Source organism: Dermacentor variabilis, chromosome 5, assembly GCF_050947875.1.
Source record: "Dermacentor variabilis isolate Ectoservices chromosome 5, ASM5094787v1, whole genome shotgun sequence".
NCBI classification, from domain to species: Eukaryota; Metazoa; Arthropoda; class Arachnida; order Ixodida; family Ixodidae; genus Dermacentor; species Dermacentor variabilis.
In genome coordinates, this window is record NC_134572.1 from 35,953,942 (window position 1) to 35,976,823 (window position 22,882).

A 22,882-nucleotide genomic window follows, 5' to 3' on the forward strand; every position below is an offset into this window, starting at 1 on the left:
ACGTATAATATTGCGTATATTTGTAATTACCTGTATGTACCTTATTTTGGCTAATAAAAATTAGGGGCAAAGATTTTCTGATTCACCCTCGCCCTCGTATTTACCTTTTTTTTTGACACAATGTCCATCGCTGGCATGAAAAAGCAAAGCTGGTCATTTCCTGATAAAATGACGGAATTCAAACCCACGACCTAGGCATGAGGGTGCGTTGCAAGCTTTCACACAGAATCTGTCCATGAGTACAACGTTTCATTTCCCGGTTGGCAGCAGCGTTCTGGCGTCAGAATGCCAAAAACGAAAACAAGAAACGCCCCTTTGAGATGGGGCTAAAGTCTGCCAAGACAAGATATTACCAACGACTGTGTTCACACATTAAAAAGGAAGAGCTCAAGGCTCCGCGCAAAATGTTTAAAGGGTTCTTTGTCGAGGAACAAAATTGGAAACACCCAAATATATAACGTACAATAACCTCCAATTTATCGGTCCGGAGCTTGTTGATCATTTTAACCAAGTGTTTCTTGAACGTCCTTAGCCAGATATCAGTTTAAGTATTATCGGACCGTCAGCCTATTGCCCTGCTGAAAGTTTTGCTTTACATGATTTAAGTTAAGTTGGAATCTGTTGAATATTTCTAGGAACAGCAAGGCTTTGAATGTAGATAACCTCTACGCAAAGCCTAGAAAATATGTTTTTGAATACGTTACGCCTGTAGTCGCTTACATATTTAATCTTGCTGTCCACTTAGGTCAATTTGCTGATGAAATTAAAAGGTCCAAAGTATCTGTTATTTACAAAGGAAGTAATAAAAACGAGGCAAAGACTTATAGGCCAATATCTGCGATACTAATTTTTCCGAAAGGCTTAGAAAAGATGCTGTTTTCTCAATTAACCAGCTTCTTTGACAAACTAAATCTACTTTCCGATGCTCATTTTGGTTTTAGAAAAGGGCGTTCTACTGAAACAGCTTTGTTAACTTAGAGAGAGCGTGCTACAGAACACTGAAAATAAACATAATTTTTATAGGTCTTTTCATCGAATATAGTAAGGGTTTCGTTTCACTCAACCATAATAATAGAAAAATCATGAGCCATCCAACTCTGTGAAGATGGTTGACAAGCGAAGCTGTTTAGCACACGATACAGAGGTGACATAATCTTGAACAAAGGTAAGAACTCATTTATTGTCTTGATGGGCGCTCATCGTGACGAATGGTACACACATTCATTTATTGTCTTGATCGGTGGTCATTATTTCACTCGCGACTGCAATCATATTCTTTGATAACAGAGAATTTTAGAACTAGAATAGGGGCCCCAAAAGTTTAGGGCCCCAAATAGCTTTGCGTGTGTTAGCGTCGTGGAAAACAGGAACGAAGATTTTTAGAACCGGCCTTTGAGTTTGCGGATAGCGTTTTGCGCCTGCAGCGCGAATACGGCGTCAAAGAAATGCTATTATAAATATTAAAATAAGATATACCATTTTATGATAAGAACAATAATTTTGACATTCGTGTTTCCGCGTTTAATTACGATTTAGAGGTTATTCTATTAGGAGCTAGCAATTAGCTGAGCTAGCTTTGGGTAACCAAGATTACGTGCCTTCACCAGCCAAGTTGGCCCGTGTTAGGCCTACGAGCCGTGAAATCGACAATCGAATTCGGAATCAGCGGCGTCTAATGTGGCACTTTTCGGTGTTACCAATTATGCTTGTATTTTTTTACAGTGCGCTAACTTAGATATCTAATATTGCTGTACTTAGTCCTGTAACAAGCTTACTCTATTCTTTGTATTATAATTTCATCTTAGCATTTCGTACGATGTATTACACTATCCTTATTTCTGATGATTTTCTTACTTTTAATGCTCTGTTACTCACTTATCGTTTCATAGTTTGGCATGGAGATCAAGGTCGGGCACCACGTGTGCATGAAGTAAAGCCCTGTCTTGTATCCGGCTTCTGGGCCTCTGTCAAGCTGGTGACCGCAGTATTTAGCCCTGGAAGCCATTCCTAACACGTTTGGGAAAATAAGGAATTCGAACAAAAAGAATGACTTCAAGGAGCTTCGGGGCATTATTACGGCTGCTACATAAAGGGAAACTGACCGTTACATCACCCGGTGTCATGTCAAATAACCGGAGGAACACTTACTGCGAAAGCGTCAGCGCATCTGGCCTGTCCTTTTGCTACATTCCTTGCTTTTTGCCACCTTTCAACTGATTCAAGATCGATAGCGATCAACTAAGCTTCGATTTCGTATGCCTACCGCATGCTGCCCGCACTGCAGGAGCGGTCTTGACCTAAAGCGCTTCTGCGGAAGAAACCTCGATCGCGCACGCTATGTGAAAGCTACATGGCGAACAGACGCGAAATGGCTAAGGTTGGCCTTTGAAATTCAGAACATTTGGTAGCATTCAGATAGAAATAAAACCTTACAACCTGAACACAATTTACTTTAGTACTGTGCACTTGGAGTTGGTTAGTTCTGCAACCTGGTGCTCTACACGTAAAACTTAGGTGGACAATATTCTCCCTGCATGCGCCTGTCTCTTCGATGCCAACTTCCTGCAATGGGTACCACAATATAGTCATTACATATTCAGGACTTCGTAGCACATGTTTGCCTTGCTACAACCCAGTTGCAAGCTAAAAAGCAGAGAGGGCTGCTAAAAAAAGAGCGTTTTAAGCCCGTTCGGCTTCCATCAAAAGCGCAGTATACGCCTGACAAAGAATTAACACCCATCCCCTTCTAAAATCTGAAACACAGACACGTGTAGGTACGATGTCCAGGTCACTAATGTGGGCTTACCGTGAGAGATCACGCACTGATTTGTCTGTCTGCAGACGACGACACTTTTGAACTGGGCTCCATGCGACGCCCACTTGAACAAATTAATGGACATAGAGCAATTTGCTGCAATCTTAATAAATAAATAAATATAGGGTTTCCGCTGTTTTTAAGCCTATAGCAGCTGCAGTAAGAATTAGGACGCATTCTAATCGGTTGTTTCTAGCCATCTGGCACTCGATGCACCTTTAAATGCTGCAGCTTGCCCATCAAAATCGTGCCGTTCAGCAAACCAGACCTGACGATTGACATTCGACGGTAGGATTCGTGAACCTATTCGTGCTAAGAATGGGTAATCACTGACTGAAGTCCCTATTCAGACTGGTCAGGCTAACTAATGATGCGGTAGGCAAGCTCAAGTCAAGCGTTTATAAGCTCTAGATGTATTTTTCTCACATTTACCTCACACACGTTGGTTGCTTAGTGACTTTGGCGTTGCGCTGCTAAGCAAAAAGTAGCGGCATCAAATCCCTGGCGTGGCTGCTGCATTTCGGTGGGGGTGAAATGCAAGAACGCTCGTGTACCCTGTATTGGGTGCAGGTTAAATGACCCCATGTGGTCGAAACTAATCCTGAGCCCTCCACCAAGGCGTGCATCATAATCGGATCGTGGTTTTGGCACCTAAAACACTACAATTCAATTTATTTTTAAACATTACCCTCATTGGTGCATTTTTCAAGCATAAATGAATGGACCCGCATCCTTGCTCTACTGTTATTTATTTATTTATTTATTTATTTATTTATTTAATTTATATATGTTGCCCTCAAGGCCACAAGGTCTTAACAAGGGAGTGGTTACAATGCAACAAGAAGAACAGAACAATTAAACCAATAAATTAATGAAGAAAACGGCTCCTAAGTATACGATATACAATAACTATGCAATACTAGCTTTGATTAGTCAGCACGTGCAACAAACTACAAACGTGTACATGGTAAATACTTGTTACCCGAAATTTCACCTAGCTACACAATTCTAGCTAGAGTCTGACGAAAGAGTTGGTTATCATTGGTAGTTATGATGTTCTCGGGAAAGTGGTTCTAATCTCACGGGCATGGGGCGGAAAGAGATCGGCAATATGTCTGAGTGCTACAAGGTACGATGCCAACATTATGACGGTGGTCGACACGATAAGAGAAATACTGAAGTCTAGGGATTAGTTGGCCAAGAAGCGTAGTATGGTATAACTTTTGTGAAATAAGACAAACGGGATATTTTACGACGTGACGCAAGAGAAGGAAGAGCTAGGGTGGTTGACAGTAGTGCCATAATTAAAAAGAATGAAGCGAACGGAGTTATTCTGTATCAGTTCGAGCGAAGTAATTAGGATTTTATGGTAGGGATCCCACATAAATGAAGCGTGCTCAAGCTTAGAACGAACAAATGGTTTACAGAGTAACAATCTTAACGCAGATCGGGCTTTGTAATCCTAAGTCCCGACGTATGTACCTTAACATTCGAGTGGCATTATTCGTGATGTGTTCAATGTGAAGCGCCCAAGATAGGTTTGACGTGACATGAATACCCAAGCACTTTTTACTTATAAGAATTGACAGATTCAAGGCGGACAATGTTTAGGTAGTATGTTAAAAGACTGTTGGAACATCTTGATATGCGCATGACTTTGCATTTGTTAACAGTTAAATCTATTGGCCATGTGCTGCACAAATCATGGTATTTAGGCCCGGTTGGAGGTGCGAACGGTCGTTATCAGTTTCTTCAAGAAATATTACTCAAGCGTCCGCGGAAAGGTGAATGATGAGAGAAATTGTGGAAGTGAGGTCGTTATTTTAAATTAAAAAAGAGAGGTTCAAGGACTGACCCCTGTGGTACACCCGAACGTACCACAGTAGGCGGCGAGTCATGACCGTTAGCTGTTACATAGTGCACACGATTAGTTAAAAAACATTCAATCCACCACATTTAAACCATAAACTGGTGCCTAGATTTACTAGGCTCAGCTTGTACAAGTCATGACAGACCTTGTTGGAGGCCTTGCTGAAATCTAGAAGATTCTATCGGCAGATGATGAACGGTCCAAAATGCGATGTAATTTAAGCGTGAACGATATCATCTGACTGTTGCATAAAACTTATTTGCGAAATCCATGTTGTGCTAATTTAAAGAATGCGTTCAGTTCGAGAACGTTAACCAATTTAGTGAAGGTGACGTGAAGAGCCTGCAACAAGTACTCGAAAGAGAGATAGGCCAATAATTAGTCGGGGAATGTTTGTGGCCTGATTTGAAGAGTAGAACCACCTTCCCAATTTTACATTGTGTAGAAGTGGTATATGTACCTAAATATTGTTGAAAAAAATATTTTTCCTATCATATAAATATAGGTTAGGATATTTTTTTTAAAGTGGCTACTAATATTATCATTATCGGGAGAAGAGTGAAAGGTCAAGGTGTTTATTAACTTAGCAATACCAGATCGACCATTAGCAACTGGAGAGTTGAAAACATACCCGCAGCTCTGTGCAAGGAGCAAGATAAAATTTCTATTGAAACAAAAGTTGTATTGAAAAGTGTTATTCAGTATGTCTGCGCACATGTTAACAGGGACTGGGTTATCGAGATTGTCTACCTGAGATACGTAGCTTCCTGGCAAAGGGTTAATTACGCGCCAAAGCTCTCGTACGTTAGCATGTCTGCCAGTGCGTAATAGGAGATTTAGAATTCAGATCAATAAAGCCGTTTCTTACGGCTAGATAAACGTTTACAGAAGTTGCTATAGAAGTGTTGTGGTCATTGCAGAGAATACTTAATCCCATAAAATGATGGCAAACCCAGCGCACTCTTTGGAACCTGCATTGAGCGACGCTTTATTAAACCACTTCGACTAAATGCTGCGCAAATACATATGATGACTGCATTTTTGTCCTATTTCCAATTACGGGAATCGAAATGCTTACCTTCTCTCATCGCAGAAGTTTTGTTTCACAAGGACCCCCTCAATTTAAACAGTAAGAGGGAAATCCTGTGTCGTTCGCTTGTGTGGGAACGTTTCCCCATGTAAAGTTATAGCTTCGGGACCACAAGAATGTGAACACAGCATCAACAGTTGTGTAATCCTGATTAGCCCTCCCTCCACACGTTTCGCACTACTTTTGAGCGGTCATGTAAATCATAGCAGCGCCATCTCGATGCCAGGTCGCTGCTTTGGCTGGGCTCTGAGGGACTCCTTACTTTCGCCAAAAGACCGAGACCATGGTTCCAATAATTTTTTATTCCATGAACGCTCTGTCGTACAGCCGGAGTCGGCTTGAGTAGCATGCAAAGTGTATTTCATCATCAAAAGAAAGGTAGTAGGTGAGGCTATGTGGCCATGGTATTGTCTCAGTCGTAAAAGTGGCACGAGGCATTGTCCATCATGCCGATGCCTTTTATGCGATCATGATGATGATGATGATGATGTTTGAGGTTTAATGGCGCAAGGGCCAGGTGTGGCCAAAGAGCGCCATGCTAGTGGTAATGAATATGTCGTGGTCTCATGGGCTCTGTGAATTTAATGTGACGTGGCTGTAAAGGGGCCTAAAAGAGTTTGTGTAAATTCCATAAAAATTTCACGTAATAAAATTATGGCAATGATTAATGACATGGTACTATGATCACTAAAATGCATTAAAAAAAGAATGATGTATTATATAAAATATGCGAGATGCTAAAATTGTCTAAGAGCACTACTGCCTCGCCAGAGCCCTTGAAACGCCAGGGCCGAGAGGCATGTGCTATACGAAATAGCTATCACAGCGGCATCCTCTGGAGAGAGGAGACGCTACGAACGTATAGGGCTAATTACATGTAACACAACATCTTTCAGGAAGTCTAGGACTGCGTTAGTGTCAAAGAGTGGTTCTGGGCCGAGTAACATTACAGGATGAAGGGGAATGTGCTGCCGGTATGCTAACGGAAAATGTTTCTTTCGGTCAGATTCGGCTTTCCGACACTCCAGGAGGACATGGAGGACGGTCAGCCTCTCCCCGCATCTCCCACAGGTTGGGGGCTCATTTCCAGTGAGTAAAAATTGTGGGTGCCAAATGTGTGTCCTATTCTTAGACGGCAGAATAGGACATCTGTGCGGCGTGATTTTGATGCAGAAGGCCAGAACGCTAATTGTGGCTTCATTACGTGCAGTTTATTATTTGTTTCCATGTCCCACGAGCGTTGCCAGTAGTTTCGCAGTTTTCTGCGCAAGAAGGGCCTCAGATCTGTGACAGGGACTGCAGCGGTAGGATTTACAGAATACGATGCAATTGATGCGGCCATCTGGTCCGCCAGAACATTGCCTTCGATGCCCCTATGACCCGGCACCCAGCGTATGATGATATGCTGGTTACATATATACGTTTTACATAGGACGGAATATAGTTCATTGATTAGTGGATTTTTGTGCTTAGAAAGCGACATTAAGGCCTTCACAGCACTCAGGGAGTCCGTATATATAACTAATTTCTGGAGTTTTGATTTCTTTATATACTTTACAGCCGACTACAGTGCGTAGGCCTCAGCCGTAAAGATACTAGTTTCCGGATGCAGTACGTCGGATTCCGAGAAGGATGGACCGACGGCTGCGTAGGACACCCCGTCGTGTGACTTCGATACGTCTGTGTAGAACTCCGTGCAGAAGTACTTGTACTGGAGTTCCAGGAAATGCATTCGGATTTCGATATCTGGGGCTTCCTTTGTAACTTGTAGGAAAGATATATCACATTGTACCAGCTGCCACTCCCAAGGAGGTAGCAGCTTGGCTGGATGCATTAGGCGAAGCTCGAAGAGTGTAGAATGTGTCATATCGTTAACGGTATTAAAACACGGATGTTGAGGATTAGAGTGCACTTTCAGAAAATATGTTTGGCTGATGTATGTTCTCTGCAGATGAAGTGACCACTCATTTGATTCTACGTATAAACTTTCAATGGGACTTGTTCTGAAAGCGCCCGTGGCTAAGCGGATTCCTAGATGCGACATTTGCACAGAAATTCACTAAAGGGCTGCTGAATTTCTTTAGAATCACTGGGCTCATGTGCGTTAAACGCCACATAAATTCTCCTGCATCACTTGCTATCCTGCATCCTTTATCTTCACTCTTTCCCCTCCCCCAGAGTTGTATAACAAAACAGCTGCAACCTGGTCAACCTCCCTGCGCTACCTTTGCTCCCGCTCTCTTCAACCAAAGATGCACTTATGGCAGGTGGGCATTGGTTGCTCGATGCACTGTCACAAAGTAATGACTCCGAGACTCACCCCTTGGTTGTAATTGACTTTATTGACAGAACATTCACAAAATCCACAAGACTGAACTGCTTTTCTTGTATATTCCAAATGCCAAGAGAAATTATTTGCAGCAGTGACAACTGCTCGCTGGCTGTGACTGTATTGCGAGACCACGCCACATTCGGTGCTTGGGAAAGTGTCCCTCGTCGCATCTGCTCTACCTCACCGCTAGCAGCAACTGAGAAAAGTAATTAATACGTGAAAAGAAGGCGCTCCTGGGAGGTTGAAACGAAGGGTTCGACATAATGTCAATTCGTCTGTTTTTCACTGGGGAAGTGCTCTTCCATGGACACTGTGTGGCTTAATCTATCAGCCAATTATAACTAGCTGTTTTCCGGTTGTGAAAAAAAAAGTTCGATGTAGCAATGCGCCAATGCTCGAGACGGAAGTTATGCCAAGCTAATCATCGCAGCTTTCGAAGCTTTTCTTTCATAACGCTTACAAACTCAGAGGCACTTTGGTGTGACGGCTGCTGCAGGCGAAACCATGTTGAGTTGGAACATAAAGGCCACAACTGCAAATAATTTGTCACAGTAGCTTGGAATGTACAACCATACATGTCACCTATGCTCAAAGTAAAACAAAATAAAAAAATAACACGCCATTCAAGAGTATCTTTTACTTTCAATACTTTGAAAATGAGCTGCTTGTGTTATTAACGCCTAGAATTTGCCTTTGGTCGTGCTTTAAAGATGTTTCACCAACCATTGTGTTGTATTAGAAGATGGTCTCTCGCGTAGCTAATGAACATACACTCGCCACTCGGACTGAAGATAGCATCAGCTAGCAGCGTCTCTTGACAAGAGGGCAAATCTAGGCTGTCTAGCCTTCATCATAAGTAACGTGAGTTAAATAGATGGCAGTATCGATTATAGGAGCTTGATAAAGTGTTCGAACGCCCAGGGGGAAAAGAAAGAAAGAAACCTTTCGGAACCCATTCGTAACCTCGCCAAGTACAGTCAACAAGAATACTTGACGCTCTAGCACTTCAGAATTTCGAGTATTGATATTCGCTGTACCATAAACATTCTCTCACCATTTTTCGGGCGCGACACGCTAAACAGGTGCTAGAAGGCTACAACAACTTTGCGACACGCAAGTGAAGGTAATCGGGATTTAAGTGAATCACGGGCTGTCTCTTGCTCTTCGGTGCAATAAATACTCGAGCAGAGGCAGCTTCTGTCAAAACACTCATACACACCACTTCATTTTATTGTTTTATTTTCTTCCTAATTTCAGGCGAGTAGCAACGGAGTTCTGTTACGCCAGCTGTCTCTGTACTGCAGTAACACCGCTTCTTGCACAATTACCCGCCATCACTGTTCTTTGGACAGGCATAGTAACTTAAGTGTCTCACCGGAGACTGTCGCGACCAGAATCTCAACGCCGCTGTGTCAAAACTCACAATCTTTACCTTGCGTAAAAGTATGTTGTGCTCCTTCATTAAAATTAACATCACAAGGAAGCGCGGAGCGGAATTTTTCGCTTTGTGGCAGCCATGGAAGCACTCGGCTTTTTAGGAGGCGAATTCAAAGTGAGTATTCGTATACGAGCCTGCGTCATGTGTCTAGACTGCTTCCTACAGTAGATGGATGTACTTTACTATTATTCTCTTTGAAACGAGGCGATGGCAGGCGCCAACACGCTCGCACAAATCCACAAAGTATCCCTCTCATACGCGCATGTTCCATTTAAATGTACACAGCACTGTACACGTGTTAAATTAATTACAAAAAACCTGCATGTGATGCCAGCGAAAACATGAATTTACGCAAAGGACTGTTGAAAGGCAGTAGTCCCAATACTCTCGGACGTCCTTACGCTAACCGAAATAAATAAGGGCCGGGAAAGAGGAAATCCCTCTTTTGTGACCACGTTTTCATCTGAGATGCGTGCACACACAAACAAAACTGGCACATTTACTTTCGTTTCTCTGAAGTGCACGCATCGAAAAAGCTTCTTTCAACCATAGCTCCCGCTTCATCGCATTTGAAGCAGTAACTGTTGCCGTAATATAAATGGTTCCAGCCTAATTTCCTTAATCAGCGACAACGCTTTGAGCAGTGGAAAGCTGTGAGGTGCATGCCTGCCCAAGAAGAAAGGGAAAGCTAGCGGTCATGTAACGAGAAAGCCAACGTGCAAAACACCGCTGCTAAGTCATTAGCTGCGACAAAGCCACATCCGTATGTTTTTATTTTTCGTTTCCATTCTTTCTCCTATCCGACACAATACTTTCCAGTCACAAGAAAAAAAGAAAGAAGAGAACACGCTATATTTATATGTATAATTTTTTTTTTCAGTAAAGAACACAGAAGCTGACACTTTTGACGATGAAGTTAATGGATACAAAAGAAAAAAATCAATAAAGTTGCGCTACATATATGCTTTCTTTTTTTTACAGCCTCCATAGAACAAGCTATACAAAACGAACATGACAAGACATTGCATTTCACATGAGTTTTAAAAAAATGAGACAGGAGAAAACTTAACAGGTTGACCGAAAAAAAGTGGCCCATTTGGTGGCCATCAGTTTGACAGAACACGACACGTTACGCCAGGGCACACAAACGAATTATGCCAACGACGCTTGATAGCGTAGTATTGTACAGTAAGGCGATAACTGTGATAGTTCCTAAGTTGCCGCCACAAAAGATAGTTATCATGAAAGGCAGCAAAGGGTATTGGGTAGAGTGACAACGATATTCAATGTGCCATATTTAAGCGTAAAAGCCGTTTTACTGTAGAATAATTTAAGTGTTAGAACATAAAATACTTCATATTTATTGACTTAAGATGGAAAATCCGGTACTCTTATTAAAGCTTGAGCCATTGGTTACAGGACAGTTTTGTCCCCTCACCAGAAGAACTGAGGATGACGTGTAGGAACACAGGACAGGACCTTTCAATGTCATATAAGTGCTAACGGTTCGCTCAAGGCCAGCAAGAGCGTCAATAGTTGGAAGGTTTCAAGAGTTTCTACGCTTTGGATGGTAGTAGATGAAACAAGCGCCACAGATAAAAAAAGATAAGAAATCAAGCCTTAACGTGGCTGCACTCGAAGCGGAGCCTTCGTTATATCGCTATGCGAAAAGTGGAAGAAATAAAACATATGATTTCGACCATGAAGAGCCACGCTAACACTCCCGCGCATTCGCGAGTCGTACCGCACCTTGACTTCTCAAGATTCCTTCGCCACTACACACCTATACTCCGTGGAGAAAAGACTGCTAAGAGGGAAATCTTAAGAAATGAGAGTTCTGAGTGTATAGTGTATTCTATGAAGCGTCATAGAGTGAAGGCTGTTAACAAGTTGATTAGGACTTTTGGTGGGAATGGCGCTTACAGCCGCTGGTAGGTGAGTGAGACGTGAAGCGTAAACCGAGGGTCCTTATGAGAGATAGCTGGTGGGTGTAGCATAATGGCTTTTCGCGTGTGCTGCTCATAGGACACAACACATGACGACTGAAGAAAACACGAGTCACCCGTCTTGTGCGTGACTGTTATTATTTTTTTTTTCGCTTGCGTTTTCTGGTATCGTTGCCTGCGCAGTGTGCACCAGGCAGATCAAGTGAAAAGACGGAGAGCAGAGTAGAATAGAAATACGATATCCCTCGCAAAAAAAAAAAGAAAGGAAAGAAAGGTAGCGCGAACAACAGAGGAAGGGTTCCCAACGTACGCGTGGACCTTTGAGAGAGAGAGAGAGGGGGAGGAGGAAGTGAAATAAACATAATAATTATCATAATTATCGTGAACATCGATGATGAGAATTACTCTTCGCAAGGGAGACGAACAAAATAAGAAATCGGGTGCGCGCGCCTCGGCGCGTCAAGAAGAACGTTCGTTGGTCGGCGGCGCTCTCGGTGTGTCAGACATAGTCCACGGGTGGCAAAAGAAAAACTATTCGACTCATGGCGATCGACGTGTTCAGCAGAAAAAAATCGAAAGCAGTGCCACCGTGACGCACCCGACCATGTGCGCACTGAGGAGCGTGGCCCGGGTGCCAGAGTTTCCGTTGCCGCCATCCTTGATCTGTTCTTGTAAGGCGTCTGTAAGCAGAGAGAACAAACGGACGAATCCCTTTTTATCGCGCGTATTCCAACGGGCCGCGCCGCCTTCGTGTTAATTGCGGCATGTCGGTGCATGCCAGTCGTGCGTTTGTTACCGCATACTGCGGAACGAAGATGTTGGCGAAGAAAGTCGGCAGAGTGCTTGCGCTGGCTGGCATCAGACACCACGAAAACAAATTTACTTCCCTCCTTCTTTGCCTAAAATTGGCAATATTATTAACCAAAGAGAAGAGTATCGTGTTAATGTTCAATTCGTATCGTGACAAACAAGTCTATTGAGCGCAACACATTCTGTTCGCTGGCGAAAATTCCTTTCACCAAAGGTTTGTTTAGAAAATGCAATCTGTTTTGGTGGTCTCTGTGCAAGGAAAGATGACCATAATTTCCTCTCGAGTGCGACGCAGTACAGTTATCCGTAGCATCAGATATCTGATATGAGTTACCCAGAAGTCTTTCCTTAATATTTCGCAAAGTGGAAACTTTAAAAAATTAAGCTGTATACGAAATCGCAGAAGCACAGACAGCTGGTTAAAATGAGTATTTCGTACCCGTGAAAGCGGGCCTTCAAAACCACAGAGATTTTGTCGGAGTTTACGTGATCTCTTTCTGCTCATTCAGTGTGGGCCGTATGCAGAATTCTAAAAATGACTCAGTCCTTTATTCGCCTCTTTAGGTCTTAATGAATATTTGAAATATATGTACATGATTAGCTTGATTTGAAACGAACAACACTAGCATATTTTACCACATTTATTTCGTAACGAACTACCTAGCTCATTATTTTATATTTTATCATTTATTTGAACACAACATTCATAGCAGAGAAAGGAAGAAAATTATAAGAAAGAAGCAATGCCAATGAGTCATGCATAATGACATGGTGCAGCAAGCAATGTCGAAGGACATGCTACAGGGAGAAGATTATCATGCTAGGTCATGAACCAAAAGAAAAATCTTTCAGGGTCACTACCAGGGTCATTAGCTTGTAGACCAGCTTCAACTTCCTCGCTGGCTTTGGTACTCAACGGCTGTTTAGGGAGGGCTGCATTGGGTGGAAATCATAATAAGCAAGTGCTGTATACCACCATGCAGCAGGTAAATAAGATGTAATCCCCGCCAGCAACACAAGAGAGAAATTAAAGACGTTAAACATCTCATCCACAGCCTAGGCACAAACGCCCCCAAAATTCGTTTAGCTATGCCGTAGTTAGCAGTGAAAGAGACAAGCAACTTGTGCTAACGGCTGCACCAAGCATCAGAACAATAGGAAAGAGCAAAATTATAGCGAAGTACATGGCGCAATTCTGTCAATTTGCTGTACCAATAAACAAAGAATTATGCGGACTACCACCGGCAACATCATCTTAAAGGTCAACTGCAACGAAGTTTCCCTTTGGCTCAATTGGTTATAAATTAGTAGTATAAATTATCGAAGCAATCGGTGGCAAAGCTGCAGGGCTAGTAGTTTGTCTTACTTTTTATGAACAGCATTTAAATAGCACTTTTGCAGACGACGTGTGTGTTTGGTGATTAGAGGATATGATGCAAATCCCAGCCCATCACCTGCGAGATACTGGGAGCGACGCGGGCGACGCATCATTTCGGAATCCATGCTGAACAGCAGCATTGATTCTCAAAGTTCAAGGTTCTACGTCATTTCGGGCGAGCGCTAACAGAAGCGTTTCTTTTTTTTTTCAGTATTTGAAGGCGCAACCACGCACGCTCTCTGATATTATGCTTTTTATGCGGTACAAGATTTCGTTGCAGTTGATCTTTAACCTGCTCTCCCTGAACGAAAAAACAGGCGCTTAGCACGGATTCCTTCAGAATTGCTCGAACCAGGATGCTGAAAGCGTCTGGCGGCATACAGGGTTCAACTCGCTATTGATCGCTCTGCAAATACATCCTAAGCGCTGTGCTCAAAAAGTGGAAACACGCTCAGTGAAGCATCATGCACCATGGTGTATTGGTTCATTGTCGTGAGCACTTTTCCGAGCGGCAATGTTCTCTGGAGGACCTGCGTGAAGAAGGCTTCTCAAGCAAGAACATTTGTGTAGTAGGGATGTGTTCCATCTGGTTTAGCTGAACCGCAAGCGAGCGCCCGGATACGCTACGAGTTAGCGCACTTTGGCTTAATGCTTTCTTATCCTACACTGACCTTAACCATGCGAAAGAAAATGTTAAGGTCACATCACTGGTTGTCATTTTTGTTTTGACGTTCAAGAAGGCCTATTGAGTCTCCCTCTGTGACTAATTTCTCCCAAATGGCCTTTTGCACTGGCTTAAAGGATCACGAGCGAGAACTGCTAATATGTTTTGACTGACGGAAAGGATTACCCTAAAGGATCATGTGTTGCTACTCATAAGGATGGCATTGCTCCTCAGAACAGTTTATAATTGCATAGATTAGTCACACCATGTGCTTCACTATTAACTGCCGCTCGCAAGAAATGGGCCTGACGCCTCCTGCGGAAAAGATACGCTCCTCCCCTTCCGTCCTCTCACCCGAGTGTCTCGGAAAACAATAAATTTAAGAAAGCATGTTTGACACACTGGTTTTGTAACAGCAGTTCACATCCCTTACTCAATGTTCTCCGCAAGCTAACTGAGAGCGCTGACATAGCACAATGGGCTCGCGCATTTTTTGCATGCTTGCTCACCGAATGCCGTCATGAAGTCGAAGCTGGTGAGACCGCTCGTGCCCATTTCGTTGGTGGCGACAGCGAGCGCCTCGTATCGAGTCTCGGGCTCGAGATTGGTTATCAGGTAGCTCATGACGGCCTTTGATCCCATCTTCTGCACGTCGTGGCCGCGGCTACTCGGAATCGTGATGTTCCGCCATTCGTCAATGTCTTGGGCGTGCTGGCAAAAGAGAACGGCACGTTCAGAGAGATAAGCGCAACTCTCCGGCTTAGCCTGACTCTGAAAAAATCAATAGGGAGGCGAACAAGCTCTAATGGTATTGGTGTACGCTAGAAAATGCAGAGCGTTTCTAAAGGTAGCAACTGTTTAGAGGGAACACAGACACGTATGCACAACTTCATACATTATGATTATTTCCTGCTTTCATCTGACATTCCTTGCTAAACACGATTTTCTTTCCCTCAGTGCCATTTTGCTTTAGCGATAAGAAAGACACTGCTTTCTTCTTCCCAGCTTTCTTTCCCTCAGTGCCATTTTCCTTTAGCTGTAAGAAAGACACTGCTTAATTAAGGTGATATTTCATTGCGCATTGAGTTCATTGAGTCACACGCCTCGTACCAGCGACGGGGACACCTTGTGTGACTTTGTAAGCCAGGGCATCGGTCAGTTTATTCCCAATAGTTTCATATACGCAACAGAAGTGGTTGTAATGAAGAATTATGCTTAGTTCGCGGGGGCACCCGCCGTGGTTGCTCAGTGGCTATGGTGTTGGGCTGCTGAGCACGAGGTCGCGGGATCGAATCCCGGCCACGGCGGCCGCATTTCGATGGGGGCGAAATGCGAAAACACCCGTGTGCTTAGATTTAGGTGCACGTTAAAGAACCCCAGGTGGTCAAAATTTCCGGAGTCCTCCACTACGGCGTGCCTGATAATCAGAAAGTGGTTTTGGCACGTAAAACCCTAAATATTATTATTAGGTCGCGGGAATTGTGTACCCGCTTTTAAATGTGCCTTACTGTCATGGGAACTGCACAGAGCGATAGATAGTTTCCAACAAAAGTGCCACTGAATTACGGTTCTAAAACTCCCGGCGATTCAATATCATGTTTAAGGTCATCTGCATATTCACGATGAATCTTAACAATAGAAAAAAAAGAACACTAACATGACATTTTACGCAACGGTTTACAGACCAACGGTTCTACAGTATTGTCATGACACTAAAACAATAATATTGGAAAACACGCATAGCTTTACGCACACCAACATAAAGATGACGTTATCAGGAGCACGTTCGAAAAAATCGAATTCAAATGCGTTGCCAGAATGCTGACTGCTGTCCGGATAAGGCATATTGAAAAAAACCTGATGATCGAAAACAATACGAGGTACCGCATCATGGGGTTTCTAATAGCCAGCCGTAAAGCCCTACAATCTTTTAATAGGTCGCCGGTGCGTCGCTTTTGGACGTTAAATCCTATAAAGCAATTAATTAACCCGGATGGAAACGACTACAGATTTTGGATACTCTTATATGTCTAAAAATGTATGAAAAGAACAAAAGCTCAGTGCCCTGCCACTCTGTAAAGAAGGATGACCAGCGAAGCTGTGTATGTGGGCCCCTTAATGGCGAACTGCACCTCCGCCGCGGGTCGGCCCGGCATTGCACTATCTTCGGGATCGGCCCACGTAAGGGGAATGCTTAACGCCTGCTTTGCCTCCGCCGCGGGTCGGGACAGTATTGCACTATCTTCAGGATCGGCCCAGGTATGGGACTGCTTAACGCCTGCTTTACCTCCGCCGCGGGTCGGGACAGTATTGCACTATCTTTGGGATCGGCCCACGTATGGGGAGTGCTTAACACCTGCTTCACCTTCGCCGCGGTTCGGCCCGGCATTGTACTATCTTCAGGATCGGCCCACGTATGGGGAGTGCTTAACACCCTCTTCAGCTCCACCGCGGGTCGGCCCGGCATTGCACTATCTTCGGGATCGGCCCGCGTAAGGGGGATGCTTAACGCCTGCTTTACCTCCGCCGCGGGTCGGGACAGTATTGCACTATCTTCGGGACCGGCCCAGGTATGGGTAGTGCTTAACGCCTGCTTTACCTCCGCCGCGGGTCTGGTCGGTATTGCACTATCTTTGGGATCGGCCCACGTATGGGGAGCGCTTAACGCCTTCTTCACCTCTGCCGCAGGTCGGCCCGGAATTACACTATCTTCGGGATCGTCCCACGTATGGGGAGTGCTTAACGCCTGCTTTACCTCCGCCGCGGGTCGGGACGGTATTGCTTTATCTTCGGGATCGGCCCACGTATGGGGAGTGATTAACGCCTGCTTTACGTCCGCCGCGGGTCGCCCCGGCATTGCACTATCTCCGGAATCGGAGACAGTGCAATGACACGAAAATTTCCTTGGACGGTAAAGGTATACAGCTTCGTTGTAAAATGCTGAGCTACAAGGAAAGTGTTTATATGATCCAATTTTGTAAATAAACGATCAGTTGGAAGTAAGCGCTTGTGCTGTCTGCACCTCACTTTATCCTTGTTTGTGCACGCTTGACCGTGATCTGATATGGGTAATCAACTAGCTCAAAAGTCAGTGCTCCTGAGCTACTGTACTACAATATTAGTAACTGTGGATTCGTATAGTAAATCTACTCTAACAGCAGGCAGGTCAAGCAAGCTTTTCTCACCATGCGTCCGTAACATGTGTTAAAAAAAAGAAAGAAACGCCAACTTTCAGTTCCTTTTTTACGCGCCATCTGAAGGCAGACGTTTGTCAGTAAGATAGACCCAGACGCACGTCACCCTCATTTTGGATATCTCGATCATCAGTACCGCTGGCATATCGGTGTACAAGTATAAGTTTTGCATAAGCCAAATGAGATTAACGATCAGTGTGAAAAGTGCCTCAAGGCCTTCGAGTGAGTATCGGTCTATTCTAACGGAGTGCTGAAGTTCCTATGTTTATTTTGTCGCCTATCCATGGCGTATAACTTGCACGCCGTCCAAAGCGACTGCAAGGCACCACCTCAAAATGTTGTTACAAAGTCTCTCTAATCTGCGAGTGCGGATCAGCTTGGAATCAAAGTAAGCGACAAGGTTTCCGCCTCTCGCGCCTGATGCCACAGTCGCGCCTGCTCATGTCTCCTTGCTTCCTGCGACAACGTCAGTGAATGCACGCGCACCTTTTCCGCCCGGATGTAGATGATGTACTTGTGGATGGGATACGGAGCCACCGAGGAAAGCGAGATGAGGTAGGCTGTCGAGTTGGGTCCCTCAACGCCCATCACGACTGGCCTGGTCGGGGCAGCTGCGACAGAAGCGATAAGAAACAAACCTCAGATGCATTCATTGCAAAGGCTTCGGATCTAAGCACTGATGCGTGTCGCCAATTTACCCATCTCCTGGAATTCTGAACATTGCCCCTTCGGACATCTGTCAAACTTCACCGCAATGCACCAGCGTATTCAGTGGGCAGCATTTAAAAAATGGTATTTTAAGATATCGGGTGAATTGCAACGACTTCCAGTTAGCAACGTTGAGAGGGTATTCATCTCTAATATCATACGCAATTATTGTTCTTAATGGTAACTTCTCCGCTGCGTTATAGCGATTTTTTGGCCCTAATTCCCACAAACGTCGCGATGTACTGCCGCCATGTGACTGCCTTCTGCGTCATGACGTCACGACACAGTAACCTTGAAAACAAAAACTAAATTGGGTATAGAAAAGTATTTATATTAAATTATTTAGGGTGCTTTGAGGCTCTGGGATTTAGAGGTTGAGGACCTTGATTTATCGAAAACGATAATGTGAACCCAGAATTACCACGTCATTGCTTCTTTAATTCAGGCCCAACTCCGCACCCATCGACGAAATGAAATTCTGGTTGAGCCTCTCCCGTGTGCGCGAAGCTTACTTATGCATCTAAGGAAAACCGCTGTGGCTTCGAGTTTGGCGCTGCCCAAGCTATTTACACCCTGCTGTCTTTTGAGAACCCGGCCACAAAGATGTGCTTCTCTGGAAAGAGAGTTTAACTGAGCACGTAACACCTACAATTCATGATTTATTGCCTCTCTACCACCGACAAAGAAGCGCTAAAGGTAATGGCAACTGTTATAATTGTTCCGATTCTGGTGTTGCGTGATAGATACCCCAAATCGGCTCCATCGTATTCGGGAACCAGTAAACTATACTATGCCGAAAATTAGCATCATATAGCTAGACAACTGAAACATCTTCTGCGCATTTTCAACTACACCAATGAACCAGTTATTTTTTATATTCATATGATATTCAGAGGCTGCAGGTATGGCATAGAAAATACTCCGGAGACTAACGCGATCTGTTGACTTCTGCGCGGTGTCCACTGCCACCAGAAAGAAAGCAGAAAGAAGCAAGTGAAATCATTTGTTTGCAATGGAATTTATCGCTCAGATGCACAGTACTCTTTCTGGAATCTAGTCTTCCGTAAGTATAGCCATTGGATTCAATCTGCTTTCTCTGTTTTTTTTTGTCAGTTTTATTCGATTTTCTATGGTAACATAAAGTGCACTAATAAACGAGGCACCAGTTTCAAAAGCCGACACATTTGGAGTGGCTGCTAGGAATAATAGTTCCTTTGAAGATTGAGTGGGGATTTAGCGGTACCGCAAGAGGGAGAGAGAGAGGGAGACAGAAGAAAGGAGAACGGCAGGTAAGTTAACAAGAATAGAAACCCAGTTTGCTACCTTACACTGGGAAGAGAGGGGAGGTAAAGTGAGAGAGAGAAAGAGAGAGAGAGAGAGAAAGCGAGCACAGATGCACAATCACAGTCGGTAACTATCACGGCATACTATCACCACACCATTAACACTCGTAGCAACAAAAACATCTGTTCAGGCTACAGCAGCTTGTACAGGTATGTTGACCTTAAGAACTGCAACAACGACCTCGGAGGAATAACTTTCGAATGCCGGCTTCACAAGCCATCGCAGTTGAGGCCCCATACGAGTGAAGTGCGTTAGCATTACGTCGCAACTCTTTGAGGTCCCGGATGCATGATTTAAATCGCGTTCACCACATTACAAGCTGTTGTTCAGGAGCTCACTCTACACACGTTTTGCCTCTTCGAAGAGCGAAGGACTTCGTTCTTCGACGAGGCAGGACGTGTGTCGAGTGAACTCCTGAGCGATATACGTCTACCACGTGACCGGCTTCCCACACTTCACACGCATGCACACTTTTCTCCTTTGACACTCCTAATGCGAACGCAATCAATAGAATCAGAAATCGGGCAGGTTTCATGCAGTTATGGTGTGCAGGCGTTCGCTCCGGAATACCATAGTACCTTGAAGCTCGATGGTGTCCGCGGTGACTCCGAACTTGTTCTTGGACTCGCACGTGTAGTTCCCGTAGTCTCGCTCGGTGACGTGCTTGAAGCGGGCCGTATAGTGGTTGCCAGCCGTGTAGAGGGACACGGACTCGCCGTGCATCAGCCACGTGCCATCGTTGCGCAGCCAGCGCGTCGTGCCGGGCACATCCGAGTGCGTCACGCACAGCAGCTCGGCGTTCAGGCTGCCGCCCACGCCCGACGACCACTGCAGCGACGTCTTCACCGTCGGCTTGCCTGCGAACGACGCACGCTCAGCTATTTCGGGGTGCACTCGCGATCAATGCTACGACACCAGGACGCACACATTCAGCCTCTTAGTCACTTCTGTGCAAACATGCACTCGGCGCTGGTTAAATTCGGAAGCGAGCGTTCACATCCGACATATTAACCAATGCAGTCGTTACTCCACAGTCCACATCGAGAATATGTCCAACACCGATGTCATTTATAATAATCACCGACAGTGACGTTTCAGACTCGCCTACAAAGCATAACACATTTGCTGACCACAACTAGGTGATATTCGTCACATAGGACGGCAATGCGCACTTTCCTTCAAATGTTTTCACAATCCGAAAAATTCGAAAGAGCACAAGCACTTCGCGACCCAAGCGTGTATCCTGTAATAGAGGGGTGCAATATTCATTCGGTTGCGTAGCATAGAGTGAATAACCAGCTACATGCTACATGCCTACGGCGCGAAGAAATTGTTTTTTTTTTATTTTTATTTGGAGGGAGCAAAGGCGAAGGGGTGAAGGACAGATGCTGCATGGCGGAAACTGTGGCGAGTAGCAGGTTTGTCTGAGCTCCCTATTACTGAGAGATCACGACATTTTTCGTTATTGTACGCCGGACTGAAATTCTTCCTGGAAAGGATGTTTTCGATATTATGACATGCCGTTGAGCCTTCGGGACTTCCAGTGTGGAAACGCGGGTCCTCTGAGTAGTCTATTAAGGTTTACCTCGGCGAAAAGTGCAGAATGCCTGTTTCAAGTCAGCGAATAATTTTAATACTGCTTTTCTCAAGCAGGCAAGCAGGAAAGCACACCTACGTTTGTTCCGTATTCCTGCTTTATCGCTTTCATTTACCTCTTTTGTTAATAGGTGTTTGGTGCAGCTGTTCTATCACTAACCCTATCACTCGCTAGGTTTCCGACTGCATGGCTTGTGGGCTATAACTAAAGTTACCATATAACCTGGTTCCATCATTCTTTTTTCATTCGTTTATTCATTCGTTCCCAAAACGTTTCACGCATTCATGTTGCACAATCCCGTGGTTTGCCGTGCTCGCGGTCATCAGTGCTTGAGCATTTTGGTAATTTTTTAAAATATGTTTATATTCTTGACGAAGAGTTCTTCGAAACTCATTCTCACTTACAGGCATATTACTTGCTAGTTTAATCAATCGTTATCATGATTTCCTACATGCTCCGCATTTAGCGTAGTTCTATCTACTCACGATCTTAGCTTAGGCCTGTCCTCTACTGCTACTAGAGGACAGGCCATTACATCCTCAGTGGTTTATTGGACCGCCCTTCTTACCGAGAACTTTCACGGTGATGTAAGCCACGACGGGATTGCCGTAGCCGTTAGAGGCGGTGCACTCGTAAGTTCCGGAGTACTTCGAGTCGGCAGCTTCGATGTCGATACGGTTGTCTTGAACCAGCTTGGTGACGTCAATAGAAGAGTCGTTCTGAAAGCGGCGTGTAAATATTAAAAAAAAATCAATCGAATGGCGAGAATCAAATGTCATTTTCATGCTGTAATGCCTACGGCGTTCCAATTATAGAATAAGCAAGTAATGTATCAGCACTGGCTGGTGTCAATCAAAATTTAAGCGTGACATTGATTGTTAATATGAGTTTTTCTTAAATTAATAATGAGCCTTACGCCGTGAGGCAAATACATCAGACGGAGCATAGCTTCAAGATTTATTTGGTTGTTATACAAGTCAGTGGGAGGTAACATATAAAAAACATGAGAAAGCACACGCATGCATAAACGCTGCACGTTTCCGCTAAACATTCCAGCTTTGTAAAGCCTTAGTAAAGCTTTGCCTATGCAGAAAAAAAAAAAAACAAGCAGCGAGCGGCTGCTGCGCTCCTCCTACCAGACCAACCGGCTGGAAGTTTTTCATAACGATAACAAAAAGAAAAAAGATGCCTGTGGTAAGAGCAACGTCACAGTGGTTCTCACTCTATCGTGAATGAGCTCATGGAAGGGCTTAAGACACTGTAGAAACATGAGCTTATCGACAAAAATATGATTCCCTGACTATTTTTTGTTCTCATTCGTTCGCGGCACAATCTTCGAGCTAACTGAAATAAGAGAAGGCGCCAGGGTACTACCCACGCATTAGACTCCTCTTACCAAAAAAAAAAAAAAGAAAAAAAAAACGCTTCCTGGTCTTCTAAGCTTAGGATCACGAAACTTCATCATGTCCTTCTCCTGTGAACCCCAGCCTCTGTGTGTTCAACATGCACTTGTTCCCGTTTATACTGCACGCGTGCACCTGGATTTAGAAGCGCGTTACCGGAGAAGGAGAGTATCACTTTTATCATACGATGTAATAGTGTTAAGTGGTTTCTAATTTGAAGCTCTGTACGACGTCTGCTCATTAATTTGTTTTGTTGGCGTTAGGTATGTCGAAAAATATCGCGTCTGTTGTTT

General features: G+C 44.3%; 1 protein-coding gene across 3 annotated transcripts in view; it reads right to left on the bottom strand.

Annotated features, from left to right (window-relative positions):
- Positions 1–8,096: 8,096 nt before the first annotated feature.
- LOC142582428 (limbic system-associated membrane protein-like) overlaps positions 8,097–22,882 on the bottom strand; it is a 218,592-nt gene continuing 203,806 nt past the window's right edge. For 2 of the 3 annotated variants that reach the window (XM_075692136.1, XM_075692137.1), the window contains 6 exons: positions 21,755–21,905; positions 20,168–20,446; positions 18,024–18,148; positions 14,853–15,054; positions 13,163–13,234; positions 8,097–12,171 (listed from right to left, as the gene is read on the bottom strand). In XM_075692136.1, the coding sequence (XP_075548251.1) occupies positions 12,050–12,171; positions 13,163–13,234; positions 14,853–15,054; positions 18,024–18,148; positions 20,168–20,446; positions 21,755–21,905 (951 nt within the window). In that variant the 3' untranslated portion in view covers positions 8,097–12,049. The remainder of the gene's footprint in view (positions 12,172–13,162; positions 13,235–14,852; positions 15,055–18,023; positions 18,149–20,167; positions 20,447–21,754; positions 21,906–22,882) is intronic. The other variant, XM_075692138.1, reaches the window with a different exon arrangement.